Source organism: Dendronephthya gigantea, unplaced genomic scaffold, assembly GCF_004324835.1.
Source record: "Dendronephthya gigantea isolate DGI-Jeju-01 unplaced genomic scaffold, DenGig_1.0 000044F, whole genome shotgun sequence".
Lineage (NCBI taxonomy): Eukaryota > Metazoa > Cnidaria > Anthozoa > Malacalcyonacea > Nephtheidae > Dendronephthya > Dendronephthya gigantea.
Genome location: NW_021163054.1, coordinates 807,735 through 829,749, shown reverse-complemented (window position 1 = coordinate 829,749; position 22,015 = coordinate 807,735). Strand labels below are relative to the sequence as shown.

The 22,015-nt window shown below is 36.0% G+C and overlaps 1 protein-coding gene across 4 annotated transcripts; it reads right to left on the bottom strand.

Annotated features, from left to right (window-relative positions):
* Positions 1 to 295: 295 nt before the first annotated feature.
* On the bottom strand, positions 296 to 20,407 carry LOC114527424 (metalloreductase STEAP4-like). Of its 4 annotated transcripts, none has more exons than XM_028549056.1 (3): positions 20,199 to 20,407; positions 8,238 to 8,508; positions 296 to 2,537 (listed from the first exon to the last, which is right to left on the bottom strand). In XM_028549056.1, exons 2-3 carry the CDS (start codon positions 8,497 to 8,499, stop codon positions 1,315 to 1,317), a joined length of 1,485 nt encoding a protein of 494 aa, XP_028404857.1. In that variant the 5' UTR covers positions 8,500 to 8,508; positions 20,199 to 20,407; the 3' UTR covers positions 296 to 1,314. The 4 variants fall into 4 exon arrangements, with proteins under 4 accessions (XP_028404857.1, XP_028404858.1, XP_028404855.1 ...); XM_028549057.1 differs by lacking the exon at positions 20,199 to 20,407 and adding an exon at positions 18,637 to 18,712; XM_028549054.1 differs by lacking the exon at positions 20,199 to 20,407 and adding an exon at positions 18,384 to 18,511.
* Positions 20,408 to 22,015: the final 1,608 nt, after the last annotated feature.

Sequence of the window (22,015 nt, the reverse complement as noted above, 5' to 3'; positions counted from 1 at the left end):
TTGCATGGTGAAGTATTATTTTTAAAGTTTAAAAAACCGCGTGTATAGTTGCGTTAAAAGACTGGGCATGACCCCAAGATTTGGCTTCAAATTTCCGGCCGGAGGTAGCCTTCCAGTTCTTTTGAGTTCAATGGTACTTTTATATACACCCTGTAGATAAAGATCTCATTATTACTTGGCATAGGCAAATGAAAAATGAAACTAGAATTTCAAGACTCAAAAGGAAGGTGTAATTACTGGTAAAATGTACAAGACAAGATCACGCGAAGTCTCAAAAGAACTACACTGGCAATCGTTGAAAGAATGCTTTATAATAACACAAATATAAGAATAACTATTTTTAACTATTTTTATGCATAAGATTAAGTATAAAAAATAAACCAGGACAACAAGTATATTCGATATAAAAACAAAACTATGCAAGCTTAATTCTAGCTTTTATCTGCATGTACGTTATGCTATTCGTGCTTGTAACTTATACGTTCTGAAACCGCTTTTATAGGGACTGTTTACATGAGTCTGATCATCCAAGAACTAACGAAGCGTGAGATGATTTAAAAGTATTAAAATAAATCGTTATGAAACACAGCAAGCGCGTGCTATTGTTGAGAGTGGTGTAGTCACAGCACTGACATGATCATCTAATACAAGGTGTATAAAAAGGCAGCACATTCTTGAATGTCCGCCTTGTTTTGAAATAGCTACAAAAAACGTTTGGTCTCTGGATTTTGAGAAGACTTGTAATCGTATTCAACAAGGTGTATAATAAACTGCAAATACCATAATTCGTATGCACGAGATCATACATTAGAATTTCAGTAGCTGTGCAACTAATTACGCTTCTGGGAATGGAAAATACGCTTGCTATAGGCATAAAAAAAGCACACGTGAATTAAACTTATAAGTTCGATTACGAATGGATCAGTTGAGAACAGAACTAAGAAGAATTTCTGTTTTAAACGTGTATGAGCAAACTCAACCTCCGTCTAAAATCGTTCTTAAATCTATCGTTGTTGTTAAAAACATTACATGAATTTCAGAATATTGAACTTGGTGACCAATAACGTTCTATTCACCGTGTATGTTCATTTTAATACCCAGAGTCGTTTAACGCCTCGCTGAATCTCGGGTAAACAGGATCTGATCAACAACCCCTATAGTGGAACGGTCTCATGAAAAACATGTGCGAAAATGTTAATTACTGCTTTTAGATAACATTAAATATTAAAAACTTACGATTCTAGGTTGTTATTGAATAAATGTTTACACGCTTAGAAGTATATATTGTATTTTAAAGAGTAATCAATCCATCGATCAAGGAACTGAGTTAGGTAACGAGCTATCACCATCGCCATTTTCTGCATCATCAGAGCCGGACTGTACACCTTGATCGCCACCAGCGGAACATTTTTTGCCATTTGCGAAGGCTTCGTTAGCGTAGGATTCAGTGCTGCTTTTCTCGAAATCACATCTTACGCCTCTTTCGTAACCACTTCTGATCTTCCAAACGTGCAGGTGTACACAGGGCACGAAGTAGATGATTTTTAGGAGCAGGGTGAACCAAGGGAAGATCAGGCTCATGAAGCTGTTCCGAAGAACAAGGTCACGTTGAATCATCCAGCGAGGCACACCGTGGACCATGCAATGCCCCACCGTCAGCAAGAAGCAGACGAGGCCGAAGCGGGACTGGATAAAGCGCCATTCCCGCCAGTTCAACAGGGAACCTATAGCAGGGACTGAGGCAAGACCGACGATTGCCATCGAACACAGGGCGATGAGTCCAGTGGCAATGCACCCTTCTCCGTGCAGGTTCATCTTTGTGTCGACTGGGATTATGGTATCGTCTGTCCCGTTTCCTTTCACAGTAACGTATTGTCGCTTGAAGAGATAGTCGAAGTAAGCACCATTCATGCAACTCATGACTGTTATCATGTGCACGAAGCCAAACAACAGGGAATAGATGCCAAGTTGCTTGCGACCTTGCAACCAGCTGTTCAACCATGGTTGAAAGCGTGTGTGTTTCGAGCCATAGTAAATCTGAGCAAAAGCTGCAAACACCCCTGGTAGGTAGCAGAACGCCAGTAGGTTAAGACTGACCGCCCCAGCCGCCTTGTACAACACGTAGGTGGGTATTTGGCTTTTTTCGTACCGATCTACCACCATGTACATCACAATAAACAGATAGAGAAGCTCCGCTAGGAACAAGCCAATCGTGAACAATGTAGGCCAGCCCCAGCCGCGAAACAGGTACAGGGTATTGGACTCCAGGTCCCTAGCCTTCTGAAGCCTGCCAACATTGTGCGCAGCGAAGCCAATGTCTTTGGCCAATTGGATAACAACTTCAGAGGCATGTGCATCATCGCTGGCTACATAGACTTGGCGATGCTCATTGGAAGTGTCATCGTCTATTGAGTAGGCAGACATGGTGTTGAAGCACTTCACCACAACTGATTTAGGAAGCAAATCGGCAAGTTTTTCAGCATTGGACCTTTCTTTGGATATGGTGGATGGATTGCTAACATCAACAAGAATTTTACCTTGAATAGAATTAAACATAGTTTATTCGGCGTGTAACGGAGAGACGCCCTTTAAATCTAAGTAGTCGTTGTGCATGTAACTAGTACATATTTGAATAATTAGTTTGTGCAACTCAAGAACAGTAAATAACGTGTTTATTTTTCCATGGAAAAACGTCCGGAGGATATCAGTAAAAGAATTCGTGTATTCACAAGTTTGAATGATTTTTTTAAATTATATATTTATATGTGTGATTTGCACACACAATCATAATTTAAAACTGTACAACGATACATTTTCCAATTAATGGTAAAATTTAACCCTAGACATACCAAGATAAGTGTGTGCAATGAGTGCAATCAAAGTTTTATTACATCCTATGTATATGGATGCTAAACACTGATAGCACACGCTTATTTTGGACTGCTATGACGATTAGCCATTATGGCCACTAAAATCATCAGCGGTCCGGTTGAGCAGTCCAGATTAAATGCGGGGACATCGGCCCGGGAAAAAGTATTTTACTCCCACAGTGTCTTCATCACTGCATAATGTAGTCACTAGTTTGTTGTATTGGTCAAATAACATTGGAATATTATTGTATATATTTTACTTGTAAGCCTGCAGTAATATAATTTTTTTTTTTTTTTTTTTTTTTTATATAAACATATTTATTGACTTTAGTGTTTACCCAAGAGCGTGCACGCTCATCGAGGGGCTCACACTACATTTGACATTAGTACAAATAATTGAATAACACTTACAACAGGAGAAGACGAACATTACAAAAAAGAAAAGAAAAACCAACAGCAAAGGTGATAAAAGCTGGTTCAATTGAAGGTTCAGAAGTAAAAAATTGATTCTTAGAAAAACGATTAGTTTGCTTAATATATTTTTGAACATGCATAAATATACATCTATTACTATCTACACTCAAATCAGCTGAACCAAACAAAAATATTTTAGACTTTTGAGAATCCGACAAGAGATACCAGCCTTCACCATAAATATGAGCAGCAGCCGAGAGTAAGGATAATCTAAGAGCAGCATAACGAGGACAATATAACAAATAATGAATGACTGATTCACAAGAATCTCCACATAAACATGCTGGAGATAATCTACAATTAATTTTAAACAAATAATAGTTTAGAGCATTACAATTAAGGCGCAAACGAGTGTGTAAGATAGAAGAATGCCTATCAATAGAAAAATCATAATAGCCAGTATAAGTTTGAATGTCAAAAAACGAAGTTAATGAGCTCTTAAATAAACCAATCGACTTTGAATTTCGATCATTAATATCAGTGCTATTCCATAATATAGTAGTTGAAGGAAAAAACGATTTTTTAAATCTTTCAGTTTTCACACCAAAAAGAGAAAAGTCAGAAGCATTTCTTAGGGATAGACCCGACCTTTGTTTTACTGTTTGAGGCAGTAAATCCAACAAATAATTTGGTGTTAGCATATTTACAATTTTAAAGTATAAAATAAGTTTATGAATGGATCGCCTAGTTTTCATATCTTCCCAAGCTAATTCCTCCAATAACCGTACTCTACTAGTACCCTTCTTAGCACCTACGACCACTGTTGCAGCTTGATATTGAACGTGCTCAATGAGATCGCTTTCATTTTCAGAGCAACCATCCCAAAGAACATCAGCATATTCCATCACTGGTCTGATAAGAGACTTGTACAATTTTGATAAAGTCTCTCTATTTAACTTAAACTTAAAATTTTTTAAAAGATTAAGTTTTTTTGACGCTTTCTCATAAATATTGAGTATATGTGCTCTCCAAGAAAGATTTGAAGATAGGGTAACCCCTAAATGCTTATGATTACTAACTATTTCAATCGGCTCATTTGCAAAATATAACGTTGGATGTGCTGGTTTGAACATTTTAGCTGAAAATGTGACAGATTTGGTTTTGCCTGGATTTATAGTAAGATGCCAGTAACGTGTCCATTCATTAATGCATTGCAAATTATTAAGTCTTTCCGCAGATATATCTATATCTTCAACTACTTCAAGAAGAGAAGTATCGTCAGCATAAAGAAAAGAGTCACACTGAAGATCCTGAGTAATATCGTTTATATAAATTAAGAAAAGTAATGGACCTAATACGGAACCTTGTGGAACGCCAGCCTCGATTTCATTCCAGTCAGATGACTGGCCATCAATTATAACCCTTTGTTTTCTTCCAAACAAATAACTTTTAAACCATTTTAAAAGAGGAACCGCTACACCAAGTAACTCAAGCTTATAAATAAGTCCTCTATGCCAAACCCTATCGAAGGCTTTACTAATATCCAAAAAGACCATGCGAACTTCTTTACCTGAATCTAATGCTTCGTATATTTTATGAACAATTAAAATAAGTTGATTTACTGGTGAATCACCAGGGCGAAACCCGCTTTGAAAACGATTCAAAAACTGAATTTCTAATAAAAAATTATAGAGCCTAGTAAAAACTATTTTTTCCATAATTTTTGATAAGGATATCAAAAGTGAAACTGGTCGATAATTTAATTTTGACTGGCGGTCATCTTTTTTAAAAATAGGTATTACATTTGCCAACTTCCATTTAAACGGAAAAATTCCTCTAGAAAGAGAGATATTTATAAATCTAGAAAAAGATTTGGCAATACCATTTGCACTAGCTTTAATTAAAAAATTACCCACACCATCGACACCACAAGCTTTAGAAACATCGACACTATTAAGTAAAATTTTTACCTCATGTTCGCACGTGGAAATATCTGACAATGTTCTTATATTTTGAAGGGCAATTAAATTTGGTAGCGGAGAATCATTATTTTCCAATCTACACTGTGTGCTGAAATATTCATTAAAAATTTCAGCTTTCTCTCTTGCGTCAATTATTAAGCGATCATTTTCAATTAATGTAGGGATTCCAGATTGTATTTATTACCATACAATGATTTCACTAACCCCCACCACTTTTTCGGTCCAATATGTGGGTTCTGTAATTCTATATTTAGATTTGCAAAATATCTTTCCTTGCTTAAACGTATTAACGATGTGGTATAATTTCTTTGCGTTCTGTAATTTTCCCATGCCACTAAATTTTTCAGCCGCCTAAAAACTTTTAACAACCTATTTCTTTTGCGAATTGAACGCCTAATTCCAGAAGTCATCCAAGGTTTATCTCTTGGACGAATAACAACTGTTCTGTTCGGAACAAAAGTTTAAGTACTTGCTCAAAACAATTAAACCACTCATTATATAAATCATCGACGTTTTTAACATCCTGAAATAATTTATCCCAATTTACCTCCGACAGGGCTTGACATAACGTATTAGAATCTACTTTGGCTAAGTCCCATATGTGTCGTTTATAACATTTTTGTTTTGCGAAGGAAATGCTCATCCGAGCATAAACTAAAGAATGGTCACAATTATATGGAGGGCTTAAAGTACCAGAATTAACAAAATATCCCGGAGAATTTGTTATAATTAGATCAAGTATTGAGGCACCGTGTGCTGTTATACGGGTTGGTTCATTTATCACTTGAAAAAGGCTATTGCACTCCATCCACCTATAAAAATATATTCCGAAGTCACTACTAGACTGAATATCGTTTACATCAAAATGAGCATTAAAATCCCCAAGAAGTAAAACAAAAGTGCCGGGTCTAGCGTTTATACTATCTACACAAAATTGTAAATGATCCAAAAGAGCGTCATTAAGTACCGAATTATTATTCGGTGGTCGATAACAAACACCACAAACAAATGTTAAAGAATTGACTTTGAATTCAACAAACAGTAATTCAAAATCATCGTGTTCTAAATCATTACGCCTTATAGAAGCTAAACTGGAAGAAACATACAATGCAACGCCCCCCGCTCTTCTACCATCTTTTCTGTCCAATCTAAACATCGGACTAAAGCCTGGTATACATAATGAATCACTAGAAATACTCTGATTTAACCAAGTTTCAGAAACAGCAAAAATATCTAGTTTATGTTCGATAACAACAGACGAAATCTCATCAAATTTGTCTTCAACATTCAAACTTCTAGCATTAATATGGCCTATATTTAGTGTTAAATTACGTGGACCGGGGTTACTTTCAACGTCTCCAGACAATAGAATTAACAAAACTAAATAAGCTAAGTGGCATACCGCCACCTTATCTTCAATACATAAGAATTGACTAATAAGAGTCCAAGTAGCTGCTCTATGCATTATTAAACTAGGCGCCATTAAAATTAAGGTACCAATATAAAGTTGCCTCGGGCTGCTCAATAGTTAAACAATTAAATGCGAGAAAAATAAACACAATAAAGGACAAAGAAATAGGAAAAGCACTCATAGCTATCAAAGTATAATAAAATTGAGTAAAGGGTAAAAGGAAGGAGATTATCAATCATGAATATGTACTCAAGTCCTCTTTTCGCTTAATAATAGAAGTTTTACCGTCATCTTTTCTCTTAACAAAGATATGACCATCCGAGGTAATATAATTATCGGAGTCCATGCAGGGTCATACCGAAATACTCAGGCTAGTCAGAATTCATAAATGGCTTCTTATAGCGATAAAGCTATATAAGCACAAAGCCGCACGCACTGGCTCTGTCCAAAAAATTATATAGTCAAGTCTGTCAAAGACTTGCATGCAATGCAATCGCCTAGTGGGGCAACTTTCTGCATTGGTTGTTGTAATCATAATAATTTTATGCCAAAAAACGTATCATTTGAATTATTCTAATCTTTTACTTGCGTATAAAAACGTATTTACTTTACGTACTACGTACAAAAAACGCGACAGTGGAAAGCAGCCCTAACGCTTTAAAACCATATAAAATTATTGTTAAATTACCTTCTAAAATATCTTCGTGGCTTTTGAGCGAATCTACGTGCTCATAAGGTATAGCGACAATTATACCATTACATTACCATGCAATGCAATCGCCTAGTGGGGCAACAGCCTTGAAGGGCTGTTTTCCACTAGGCGATTGCACGCGGAGCGATATTTTTCATTGTCAGCTAGGCCGCTTTCATGCAGAACTAATATGAGAAAAATGCCGCGCGCAAAATTCCGCCTTGTGGAAAACAGCCTTAATGAGGACGTGATTTCATAGTCAACAATATAGAGTAGTACTATACGTTTGGCTCAAATTTTTCGCAAATTGCGGTTCTGAAATTCGAAAAAAAGTCGTCTGGAGTCTTTCCTGGGGCTTACTTATCATCTGACGTTTTTGCCTAACAATGGTAAAATCTGGGATCTGCCCCTGTGAAAACCACAAGGTAGATAATCTCTACCCGCACGATCAAGAAAACTATAAGATAAAAGATTTATGTCCTATAAAGTTATAATATATTCTGTATTATAAATGTTTTGAAACATAGGACTTACCAGTGCAAATCCGAAACTGTGATTACAGTGTAAATTTATACTCGCAAGTAAAAGATTTGAATGATACGTTTTCTGGCAGAATTATTTATTCAACAACACAGAAAGTTTTAAGCTTTTTGTGTGTGTGCGTTGTACAAAAAAGGCGGCAGTAGAAGTCCGCCCTAAATGAAACAGAATTTTTTATTTGTTCAAAATAAATTTGTTCTAGTTTTGTATGAGTTTATCATAATGTGGTTCATTTTTACTGTATACATGCATATGTACAAAAAACGTGACGGTTGAAAGCAGCCATTACGTATACACTTTAAAACCATATAAAAGGATTGTTAAATTACCTTCTAAAATATCTTCGTGGCTTTTGAGCGAACCAACGTGCTCGTAAGGTATAGCGACAATTACCATATTTGAAGCCATGATAGAGTCTCGGACAGATACGACACGTGCTGTCTTCAGAGTTTCGTTGCGCTTCCCCAGATTCCTGTTAAGTGGAGAGCGACTTCCAATGGTAACCTGATAACCATTCTGGATAAGCCGTTTGGCAAGCGCACATCCAAAATCTCCGGTGCCAATTATGGATATTTCACGATTTTTATCCATGGGTGTAATCTATACAAGATTTAATCCACAGAAAATTATAAATATTGACGACAATAATTGTAACGCTTATTGGCTGGTTATAATCACCCAATAATTCAATTCAACTTTAAAAAAATATTCTTACGCAACATTACACAAAATTAACATTAGGTATAATCAATGGAGAATATACGCTTTCTCATTTAAAAACAATAGCTACTTTTTCAGTTTTTAAATACTTTTTCCCAGTTGCGATAACATGCATAATGTAAACTTGATTTTCATTTATTTGCATGGATATAATCAGATTAAGGTAAACATATTAGTTCAAGTGACTTAGCGTTATGTACAATTGGCATACACAGGCATAGTAATGATAGTACGTGTAGTCATACAATCTATTTGAATCACTATCTTCTAAATTGGCAAAATAATTCAACCATGTGTGTTTTATTTCATTACGCTTCATCGGGTTCTGCAAACGAGCCTACCACAATGAGACTGAAGAAAAAACACTCACAATATCTTGAGGTTAAGCGTAAATTATCCATGAAGCAGCATAATATTATTATTATTAGTAAAGAGATCATTTCACAATTAAAAGAATCTGTAAGCAACTCTTAAGATATTATTTTGACGAATGTGAAGATTTAATGATGGAAATGAAAGTAATAATTTGAAATTATCTCAATCCTTCAACTTGACGTCATTCGAAATAACATGGATCAATTCAAGAATACTCTTTGACCATGAGCAACCAGCCCTTTTTGACCCCCCGGGTGATAAGAAGCCTCCCGCTGCGCCCTCTAATGACACGCTACTTAATACTGCAACTTGTGCGTCCAAAAATCTGTCGTTTATCCTGTCGTAGTTGTTGGTGTGGATGGTGTGATGGACGACACCGGGGCGGGAAGTTCTTACGCCTCGTCTGCATTGCTCGACAAAATAAAAGCTAAACCCCAAAAACGAGAAATGCGTCGTATAGAAATGATGTTTGGGACTTCAACCAATTTGGTTGGAATTTATACTCTAAAAATAAGCGATGCAGAGGAGAAGTTTCATATCGAGACCGAAGTAACGCGAGTTGAGAGAAGCTCTTGACCTTAGACAATACGAAATACCAACATCTCATTTCAAACTACAACCACCTCCAAGGCGTACCTATGCAAGATCAAGACACGAAGGACTGGAGACTGCGCCAAAATAAAACGTTGACGAATCAGAGATTGGGGTCACCCGGAGAACCAATCGCTGAGCTCACTTAGTTTGGGTGGACCATTATGTCTCCTGGCGGTGAGAAGGTCGACCTGAACAACATGCACCGGGAAGATACTACAATATACACGATACTCCAATTGGTGATTAAGAGAACGTATACAACGAGTTTAAAGAACGAATATCGAGAAGCGAGCATTGCTGGTACGAGACCGAACTCCCGTGGAAAGGCAACCACCCTCCGCTACCTAGCAACGAAAGCGGAAGTTTGAAACGCCTAAACGACCTCGTCAAAAGGCTGGGGAAGCAAGGCATTCTAGAACGCTACGATGGGGTGATTCAAGAGCAGATAAAGGAAAGGATCGTGGAGAAGGTCGACGCAGAACACCAAGGACGGGAATTTTACATACCACACAAAGCAGTGATTAAAGAAACCTCAGAAACAACGAAGTTACGCATTGTGTACGACGCGTCAGCGCGGGAGCACGAGAATTCGCCATCCTTGAACGAGTGTTTAGAGAATGGCCCACCGTTGCAGAACCATTTATGGAAAGTACTCGTTCGAGGACGATTCCATCCCGTTGCATTGACTAGTGACTTGAAACAAGCCTTCCTTCATGCAGGTTCGTATTCGCGAAGGGGACCGAGATGCCATGCGCTTCCATTGGCCCAAAGATCTGACGACAAAAGAGGTCGTGACGTTGCGCTTTACAAGAGCCTTATTTGGTTTGTCCCCGTCGCCATTCCTGCTCGGGGGAGTGATCCAACAACATCTACAAAGACACGAAGAAGAGGACCCAGAGATCGTGAAAGAAATTAGCAACAGCATGTATGTCGACGGCTTGGTCAGCGGAGGGGAAACAATCGCGAAGGCGAAACAACTGAAAGTAGCTTAGCTGAACGTAAAGTGGCTTGGAGTGTGAGAATGCCAAGTGAACTGGAAGGGAATGCCCCCAGGAGCTTAGTCCAGTTTGAAGAGAAGCTCGAGGATGTCAAACCTCACGCGTTTGGGGATGCGAGTGGATACAGAGTCGCGGCGTCGGTAATCGCGGTGGTTAAACAACAGAGTGAGATCTCCCAAGGTCTCGTTGCCGCCAAGTCGTGTTTAGCAAAAAATAACCTGACAATCCCTCGTTTAGAGTTGGTATCAGCTTACATGGCTACAAACTTGGTTCCGGCACAACGTTCGAGAAGCGTTGGACGGGTTTCCAGTAAGCTAGGTCTTTGGTTGGTTGGACAGTACAGTAGCCCTGCACTGGATACGTGGAGGAGGAGAGTTCAAGCAGTTTGTGCGAAATCTAGTGCGGAAGATTAACTGCAATTTCAATAGTTCCATTTCATCTCAAAGGGATATTAGGAAAACGGCTTTCAACATTAAAAGATATAAGGAAGCGTCAACTGCTGTCCAATATCCCTTTGAATGAAACTATTGAAATTGCGGTTAATCTTATTCTTACTAAATGCCCTAATTTTTCAATTAACAAAAAAGAACTCACACATTTATTTATTATAGCTACATCACAGTCCCAATTTCTTTCTGATGGTTTATTTTATGATCAAATTGATGGTGTGGCAATGGGCACCCCTTTAGCTCCGGTTCTGGCCAATCTTTTCATTGGCCACCACGAAAGAAATTGGATTTGTGGTTACAGCGGAAAGAAGCCCCTTTTCTACAAGTTTCTCAAGCGTGCATTCCGATATGGATACACCCAAAATAAATACTCGATGACTAAGATCATTGAGGAGAAGGATCGATCATTGTTCAATAGGACCATGAACAATCCTGTACAAGCCTCTACGAGCTGTTACCGGAAAAACGACAACGGCCATTAAGAGAACGTGATCATCAATTTATGTTGCCAAAGGTAAACACAGAATGTTTTAAACAATCATTTTTAAAAAAGTGTCTTTTTAATAATTTTTAATACTTACGCTTTATTGTATATAATAATGATGTTTAAAATATGTAAATAACTAGTTTTGTAATTTATATGTATTGTCACGTTTGTCACAACTCCATTATTGCAACAAATTTAAATAAAGACGTATCCATACATACATTCTACCCCAGATGGCCCCAACAACGATCTTAAAGAGCTTACGCACACACTTCAACGTAATTCGTTCCCACAACATCTGGCTGAACGCATTATTAACTCTTACAATAACAGGAATAACTCACAAACAACAAACACTCTCAACACCAATTTGCCTAGTCATTAAACTCCCATACATAGGACATTCCTCTCAAATTACCGAGCAGAAACTCCTCAACATTGCCAAACAATTTTGCAGTGATATCAACATAAAGCTAGTGTTCACTTCCCACAAAATAAAAAACATTTTTAGCTTTAAGGACACAATCCCTAGTGATCTTAAACCCCTCCTGGTATATAAATTTACTTGCGCAGGATGTAATTCCTGTTATATTGGTGAAACCACCCAACATCTCGCCACAAGAATCAAAGAACACACCCCCACTGATAAAAACTCACACGTCAAACACCAACAAAACCCTAACTGCAAATCTAAATACACCCGTTCTTGCTCCACTTTCCTAGACACTGCTAACACTTCCTTTCTCTCAAACTCAAGAAGGCTCTGTACATTCGCAAACACAAACCAGACCTTAACAAACAAGTTCAATATTTTAATACAATTTTTCAGTTTTAATTTTTTTCTGTCCTGTTGTTCTACTTATTATGCATATCTTGTATCCGTTATGTTGTCAATCATTGTTCATTGTTGTAAATAATTATGTTATTCATCGAGTATCACCTCTCCTGTATCACATTTCTACTTTATATATTTCATAATGTAAATAACTATATCATTCGCATTGAAGATGGCTTATAGTTAAGTTGAAACATGTTTGCAATTAAAAATTTTGTCGTTTATTTCAAATGCTTATAATTACTCTGGTGCTATTCAGATCAAATACTAAATACATTCACCTAGACATTATTTTAGTTGATACTGACATCCATCATCATCCATGATATCTCAAATGACATGCATGCAGATAATTCTAAAGCTGAATGAGAACAAGTTAAACAACACGAAAATTGTTGTCGAAATACTTCAACTGATCATGCCGGTTAGGTATTCGAGTAATTTGACCGAGATTTAGCTGTGTTTAACTACAAAACTTCATTCACCAACACATGCGACCTTATCTGTGAAGTAGGCTAAGTTGCATGATGTTGAGATCAAGTAGAAAGCCTTAAATACGACATTGAAAGAGTTGACTTAAAAAACAAATATGCAAACACTTGATGTTTTAAGTTTGTTTAAATTGATCGATGGCATTTTGAATAACATTAGGTTCATGCAGAATTGAAATGAAATAAATTTTGGTATATATATTATTCATGTCATTCAATGATATTTAATTATACTTGATGTCTGTAAGTACAAACATAAGCCAATTTTTTCGCGATTTTGAAGGAAATAAGTCAAATAACCGATTATCCATTAGAGCCAATCATTGCTTAACATATGCATAAACGTTTTTTGCTACCTATATTCTTGGAAGTTATACATTTCAAGATAGCTAGACCTATACATGCACCTATATTTGTTCAAGCTTTGCTCACTCGACACATTTATGTGGAATGGAGTTTCAATGCAGGCTTTAGCTATTAAATTTCCTCCCACAATTTAAAAAAAATAAGACACGGTATTCTGAAATTAAACGACGTTCTACCGGAACTCATGGTCTATTTCTATAATATTTATTCTTTCAGAAATATAGTGCGCGTTCTGTTTTCAATACTATATACCCCCTACAAAAACTGTTGTTGTCAAGAGAGTTGACTTACAGGTGATAATTAAACAAAAAGTTAGCCCAAATCGGAAACAGTATAAATTTTAACGACGTTTCATTAACGTTTTTGCATGGAAAACTAAAGTTCAGCTAATGTCGACTCTTATATATCATAAAAAAGTTTACTATTTATGTGCTTAAAAAATGATTGACTTTATTAATGATTAACAATTTATCTAGTTATCCACCATAAAAGCATCACAAAAATAATTGTATATGTTTGTACTTACAAACATCAACTGTATCAAACAAGATCAAACTAAATATATAAATCTCTCCAATCTTGCAATACTTCCGATATCAACGTGACGAATGTATCCAATAGAATGACATGGTTTCAAAAATATACCAAGGTTAAATTATCTCAAACCTGCCTGGCTTCAATCGAAATATCATCGATCAATTTAAGCATACTCGGCAAAACAACAATTATCGCAGCATGCTTTCCACCGCCACGTTTTTTACATGCACCATAGGCAGCCCAATGGCGAATGGTTTTATCTATGGTTTTATTTGATTTAAAAATAATTTATACACTTTGATGAAATTCACGCATATGTCATTTATTTACATGCTAATATACTCAAATCCTGTTACTTACAACGGGCGACTTGCGTGCATGTCTGCATGACAAGACAATGTAGGTAGCTATTATATTTAATAGCTAGCTTACCTACATTGTCTTGTCAGACACGCAAGTCGCCCCTGCCTATGTATTTAATTTAGCAACGTACATGCACGTAAAAGTTTAAAGCTTAAGTTGTTATATAAACAATTTTATGGCAAAAAAAACATATCAAATTTTCAATAGAATCAAACCATCTGCATCCAACCAATCGTAGATTTTATAACTATCCTTTAAATTATTTTAAATTTTTACCTTTGAATACATGCAAATGAAATGACAGCGGGAAAGCAGCCCTTAATTAAGTGTTTGCATAATTACTTTGTTTTCCGGAAAATTTCGATACAGCATATTCTACATTTACACGCGACGTTACCCTTTCTATATAAGAAACGGTATTTTTTTGCTAGCTCCGTTGATTGACCAACATGCAGAACGGACGTGATTCCATCTATGAAGTGTAATCATTTTAAAACGCAGAAGTAATAAGCTTTCCGTTTTAATAATGCTACATACAATTAAAGAGTTGACGTAGATTGAAATTAAAACCGTGGGAAGAAATTTAAATGAATGGCTGCATATTTCATGTCACAAATATTATGAATGACACAGTTGGGGATGTAAATCTAACGAGTGAGTTAATTTTGTATTTATCAAAATTTCTTTTAATTAACATATACTTTGACACACACATATATATATCACTGTTCCAAGTGTCGCTGTAAATGCATTCACCCAGACACCGTGGACACTGACCTATATTGAAATTATTTGTCCATATACCTGTTTAAATATAAAGAAAAATCTAGAGTATACTGTCCATATAACCTAACAAAAACCGTGGTTAACCCGTAGGCAGCCCAATGGCGCATGCATGGTTTTATTTTTTATTTGAAATAGAAATGCACGATTTCATGAAATAGACACATGATGTCATTTATTTGCATGCTTATGTGCTTGTCTAAAATCTACATGCTAATATGCGTGCCTGACAATGTTCAGACATGCATGAAGTATAATTATACATCATCGAATAACGTGAAAAATATATATATACCGAAGTCGAACCGTGGCCTAACTCGCTCTAACAGACAGACTAAGTTTTTCGATTTGGTTATTATGTTGTCGTTCTCAACCGTTCAGAGGATTTCATTTGGACGCGAATAGCCACTGCGAAGGTATTTTTTCCCTTCCGGTCGTCTGCAGTTTCTATCGGTCGACCGCAACCGAGCCGAGACCTAACCCGGCAACCGCTGTGTTAGGTTATTTCTGGACAGTATTGTAGGACACGTTTAAAGATTTCTCCGACACGTCTTTCTCTCTTTTATGCATGAAATCAATATTCAGAATAATTTTGTTGGTTCAAACAAATCTAAAGCCTAATAAAAACGGCTTCAACAACGTACACACGGAAATTGTTGTAAATTCTTCAACTGATCAGGCGCCAGGCGGCTTAGGTATTTAATCGGCGAGATGTTCTGTTAATTGCCGCATTTATAAATACAAAACTCTCTTGTTTTATGCAGGCCACTCTGCCAATTGACAAATCGAAGTGATGCTATCTATGAAGTGATATAATTTACATTGAAGTAGCAAACTTTGCGTTTTAAATACTATATACACTAAAAGAGTTGATTTGGATGGAAATTAAAACCGTGGAATGAAATTTAAACAGATCGCCGCATGTTTCATTTCAAAAATGTGTCCATGCAATGACCATAAATTTAACGTTGGTGTGAGTTGACTTTCGTATGCAACAAAATTTTTTTTAACATAGTTTCACACATATATATCGCTTTCCCAAGTGTCGCTGTAAATACTAAATACATTCACCTAGACATTATTTTAGTTGATACTGACATTCATCATCATCCATGATATCTCAAACGACATGCAAATCATGCTAAATAAAAGCCGAATGATAACAAGTTAAACAACACGAAAATTGTTGTTGAAATACCTCAACTGATCATGCTGATTATATTGGTATATGAGTTATTTGACCGAGATTTAGCTGTGTTTAACTACAAAACTTCATTGACCAACACAGGCGACGCTATCTGTTAAGTATAGGCTAAGTTACATGATGTTAAAATCAAGTAGAAAGCCTTAAATTGTGGGAGAAAATTTAATAGCTAAAGCCTGCATTGAAACTCCACTCCACATAAATGTGTCGAGTGAGCAAAGCTTGAACAAATACAGGTTTATGTATCGGTCTAGCTATCTTGAAATGTATAGCTTCCAAGAATATAGGTAGCAAAAAACGTTTATGCATATGTTAAGCAATGACTGGCCTAATTAATAATCGGTTATTTGACTTATTTCCTTCAGCATCGCAAAAAAATTGGCTTATGTTTGTACTTACAGACATGCATGAAGTATAATTATACATCATCGAGTGACATGAATAATATATATACCTAGGTCGAACTGTGGCCTAGCTCGCTCTAACAGACATTTTTTAAGTTTTTCGATTTGGTTATTATGTTGTCGTTCTCAGCCGTTCATAGGATTTCATTTCGACGCGAACGGCCACTGCGAAGGTATTTTTTCCTTCCGGTCGTCTGCAGTTTCTATGAAGATTTCTCCGACACGTCTTTAATTCTCTCTTTTATGCACGAAATCAATATTTAGAATAATTTTGTTGGTTCAAACAAATCTAAAGCCTAATGAAAACAGCTTCAACAACGTACACACGGAAATTGTTGTAAATTCTTCAACTGATCAGGCGCCAGGCGGCTTAGGTATTTAATTGACCGAGATGTTCTGTTAATTGCTGCATTTATAAATACAAAACTTTCTTGTTTTATGCAGGCCACTCTCCCAATTGACGAATCGAAGCGATGCTATCTATGAAGTGACGTAATTTATATTCAAGTAGCAAATTTTGCGTTTTAAATGCTATACACTCAATGAGTTGACTTGGATGGAAATTAAAACCGTGGAAAGAAATTTAAACAGATCGCCGCATCTTTCATTTCAAAAATGTCTCCATGCAATGACCATAAATTTAACTTTGGTGTGAGTTGACTTTCGTATGCAACAAAATTTTTTTAACATAATTTCACATATTTACCGCTGTCCCAAGTGTCGCTGTAAATACTAAATACATTCACCTAGACATTATTTTAGTTGATACTGACATCCATCATCATCCATGATATCTCAAACGACATGCAGATCATGCTAAAGCCGAATGATAACAAGTTAAACAACACGATAATTGTTGTTGAAATATTTCAATTGATCATGCTGATTATATTTGGTATATGAGTTATTTGACCGGGATTTAGCTGTGTTTAACTACAAAACTTTATTGACCAACACAGGCGACGCTATCTGTGAAGTATAGGCTAAGTTACATGATGTTAAGATCAAGTAGAAAGCCTTAAATTGTGGGAGAAAATTTAATAGCTAAAGCCTGCATTGAAACTCCACTCCACATAAATGTGTCGAGTGAGCAAAGCTTGAACAAATACAGGTTTATGTATAGGTCTAGCTATTTTGAAATGTATAGCTTCCAAGAATAAAGGTAGCAAAAAGCGTTTACGCATATGCATGTTAAGCAATGACTGGCCCCAATTAATAATCGGTTATTTGACTTTTTTCCTTTAGCATCGCAAAAAAATTGGCTTATGTTTGTACTTACAGACATGCATGAAGTATAATTAAACATCATCGAATGACATGAATAATATATATACCAAAATTTATTTCATTTCAATTCTGCATGCATGAACCTAATGTCATTCAAAATGCCATCGATCAATTTAAACATACTTAAAACATCAAGTGTTTGCATATTTGTTTTTTAACAAAAATAAGACACAGTATTCTGAATTTAAACGACGTTCTATCAAGGTTCTATACCGGAACTCATGGACTACTCCTATAATATTTATTCTTTACGAAATATAGTGCGCGTTCTGTTTTCAATACTATATATGCCCTACAACAACTGTTGTTGTCAAGAGAGTCGACTTATAGGTGATTATTAAACCAAAATTTAGCCCAAATCGGAAACAGTATAAATTTTAACGACGTTCCATTATGGTTTATGCATGGAACACTAAAGTTTTAAATAGTTGTGTCGTATTTGCTAATGTCCACTCTTATATATCTTAGAAAAGTTTATTACGCATGTAGTTAAAAAATTATTGACTTCATCAATGATTCGCAATTCATCTAGTGATCCACCCTAAAAGCATCACAAAAATAATTGTATATGTTTGTACTTACAAACATCAAGTGTATCCAACAGGATCAAACTAAAGATATAAATCTCTGCAATCAATCCTTCCGATATCAACGTGGCGAATGTATGCAATCGAATGACATGGTTTCGCTTGGCTTCATTCAAAATACCATCGATCAATTACTCGGTAAAAGAACACCGCTACGTTTTTTACACGCACTTATAGCTACGTACACGCACGTAAAAGTTTAAAGCCTAAGTTGTTATATAATTAATTTTATGGCAGAAAAAACATACCAAGTCTTAAATAGAATCAAACCATCTGCATCCAGTCAATCGTAGATTTTATAACTATCCTTTAAATTATTTTAAATTTTTACCTTTGAATACATGCAAATGAAGTGACAGCGGGAAAGCAGCCCTTAATTGTTTGCATAATTACTTTGTCTTCCGGGAAATTTCGATACAGCATATTTTCAATTTATAAGAAACGGTATTTTCTTCGGACGTGATTGCATCAATGAAGTGTTATAATTTTAAAACGAGGAAGAAGTAGCTATAAGCTTTCCGTTTTAATGCTAGCTACATGCAATTAAAGAGTTGACTTATATTGAAATCAAAACCGTGGGAGGAAATTTAAATGAATGGCTGCATATTTCATTTCACAAATATTATGAATGACACAGTTGGGGATATAAATCTAACGAGTGAGTTAATTTCGTATTTATCAAAATTTGTTTTAACTAACATATACTTTGACACACACACACACACACGCATATGTATATATGTGTGTGTGTGTCAAAGTATATACACACACACGCATTTATATATATATTGTGGATCTAGGAAAGGTTGTCCGAGAATATATACATATATACAAATAGTTGTGACATGTGACCACATATTTCTATCACGTGTCGCACCTAATTACGCATGCAAACGCATCGTCAAATCCATAGATGGCAAAGCGTACACAATGTGACAACAGGCTATTAGTGAAATATATTTTCATTTATTTTATCTGTGAGTTCGTTTGTCACCGAATGCTTTTGATGTAAAAACAGTGAAAACACTGTGATGAACAGTAATTGATATTTGTTGATGCTGGCATAAAAGTTTGGATATGAAACGTTTAATTCTTGCGTTCTAGACCGTTCGCATGTATAGCGTAATACAGAAATCACATTTAATATCAACGAACGCCTCGAACTTTTATGCTTCATAGTACGAAGTGGAAATGCAATCGTCATTTAAATTAAAGTTGCAGCACGCCGCACTAATACAATTGTGCATGCAGATATTGTTTGATAACACTGCTGTTTATTACTCTGTAATCTTTGTTGCATGACAAGTATAGTTTTCACCCATGGTTCTTCCGACAACGTTAAATATAATTAATTAATTTAAAAGAACCTTATTATATTAAACTGCTCCCAATTGTTTGTGCCTTTGTGATTTCAACTGAACTAATCACTCTCTTTATGTCAAAACGTTATGTCATTCCAACCGCAAAGATGATGGCAATTGAAATAAAACAAAAGAACCAATAAAAACCATATATGCACATTGCCGTAGTCTTAGGTAAATGACAGTAAGCAACCAGTGTTAACCAAGAGAGAGCTAACGTCTCACTAAAAATCTAAATTCGATTGCTATGACAGAAAAACAGGAAATCCCTGTGATTGAAGTCAGGGTACTTGACCCGAATAAAAAAAGCAAATTTATATTGCGAAGGGCAAGTAACTTCCCTATTGTGTCGAGTCTCGATAAGCCTAACCGATGAACAGCAGCACACACGCTTTGTATTTTCAATCGTCTACCAGTTGCGTTTTCTAATTGATCGGAGATTTCCTTACCTCTGGATGTCTGAGAATTATCTCACATATTGCCAGTTCCTCATGCTGGTAAAGTGTTGTGCTACAAAGAGGCCTGCCAAACTTACTGGGTGACGTAACGTTACCAGTATTAATAAACAGATTGAAAACGCGATCTACTGTCCTTGGCGAAACAAACAAATCGACAGCAACTCTGGTTGAAGACCTGTTATAAAATCATTTCTGCCACACAAGCCTCCATCTTATATCGTCTGAATACGGCTTAGGCTTTTTACAACAAAAATATCCCATCTAAACAATAGCCTTGAAGAACCTTGAAGCAATTTTGCAGCGTTAGCATGCGTAATTAGATATGACACGTGATGGAAATGTGTGGTCACATGTCACAACTATTTGTATATATAAGTATATATTTTCGGACAACCTTTCCTAGATCCACAAAAAAAAAAAAATATATATATATATATATATATCGCTTTTACAAGTGTCGCTGTAAGTGCATTAACCCAGACAGCATGAACACTGACCTATATTGAAATTATTTGTCCATATCTGTTTAAATATAACGAAAAAGCTACAGTATACTGTGGATATAACCTAACAAAAACCGCGATTAACTTAAAGGCAGCCCAATGACCCATACTTTTACTTTTTATTTGAAATAACAATGCACACTTTGATGAAATAGACACATTATGTCATTTATATTTACATGCTTATATATGTACTTAACGTAGGTCAAACCTCGGTCTTATCGCGGTTGAACCGAGGTCGATCAGACCGAGGAGGTGTGAAGGGGGTATTATTTTATATGTTTTGTTGACATTAGAGACTAAACTCTTTACCAGTATAATATTAACTTAGATGACGCAAGTCAGTCACGTGACTTTTAGGGCATGGATATATGTGTTGTAAAATATTATTGTTATAGTTTTCTGTAGGCTTTTAAATTACATGATCAAAAAGGGAACGAGTATCAAGCTTTATGAAATTACTCGCTGACAGACATTTTTTAAGATTTTTCGATTTGGTTATTATGTTGTTGTTCTCAGCCGTTCATAACATTTCATTTGGAAGGGATCAGCCACTGCGATGTTATTTTTTCCCTTCCGCTCGTCTGCAGTTTCTATCGGTCGACAGCAACCGAGCCGAGACCTAACCCGGCAACCGCTGTGTTAGGTTATTTCTGGGCAGTATTGTAGGACACGTTTAAAGATTTCTCCGACACGTCTTTCTCTCTTTTATGCATGAAATCAATATTCAGAATAATTTTGTTGGTTCAAACAAATCTAAAGCCTAATAAAAACGGCTTCAACAACGTACACACGGAAATTGTTGTAAATTCTTCAACTGATCAGGCGCCAGGCGGCTTAGGTATTTAATCGGCGAGATGTTCTGTTAATTGCCGCATTTATAAATACAAAACTCTCTTGTTTTATGCAGGCCACTCTGCCAATTGACAAATCGAAGCGATGCTATCTATGAAGTGATATAATTTACATTGAAGTAGCAAACTTTGCGTTTTAAATACTATATACACTAAAAGAGTTGATTTGGATGGAAATTAAAACCGTGGAATGAAATTTAAACAGATCGCCGCATGTTTCATTTCAAAAATGTTTCCAATGACCATAAATTTAACGTCCGAGTGAGTTGACTAACTTGACTTTCGTATGCAACAAAATTTTTTTTCAACATAGTTCCACACATATACATATATATCGCTTTCCCAAGTGTCGCTGTAAATACTAAATACATTCACCTAGACATTATTTTAGTTGATACTGACATTCATCATCATCCACGATATCTCAAACGACATGCAGATCATTCTAAAG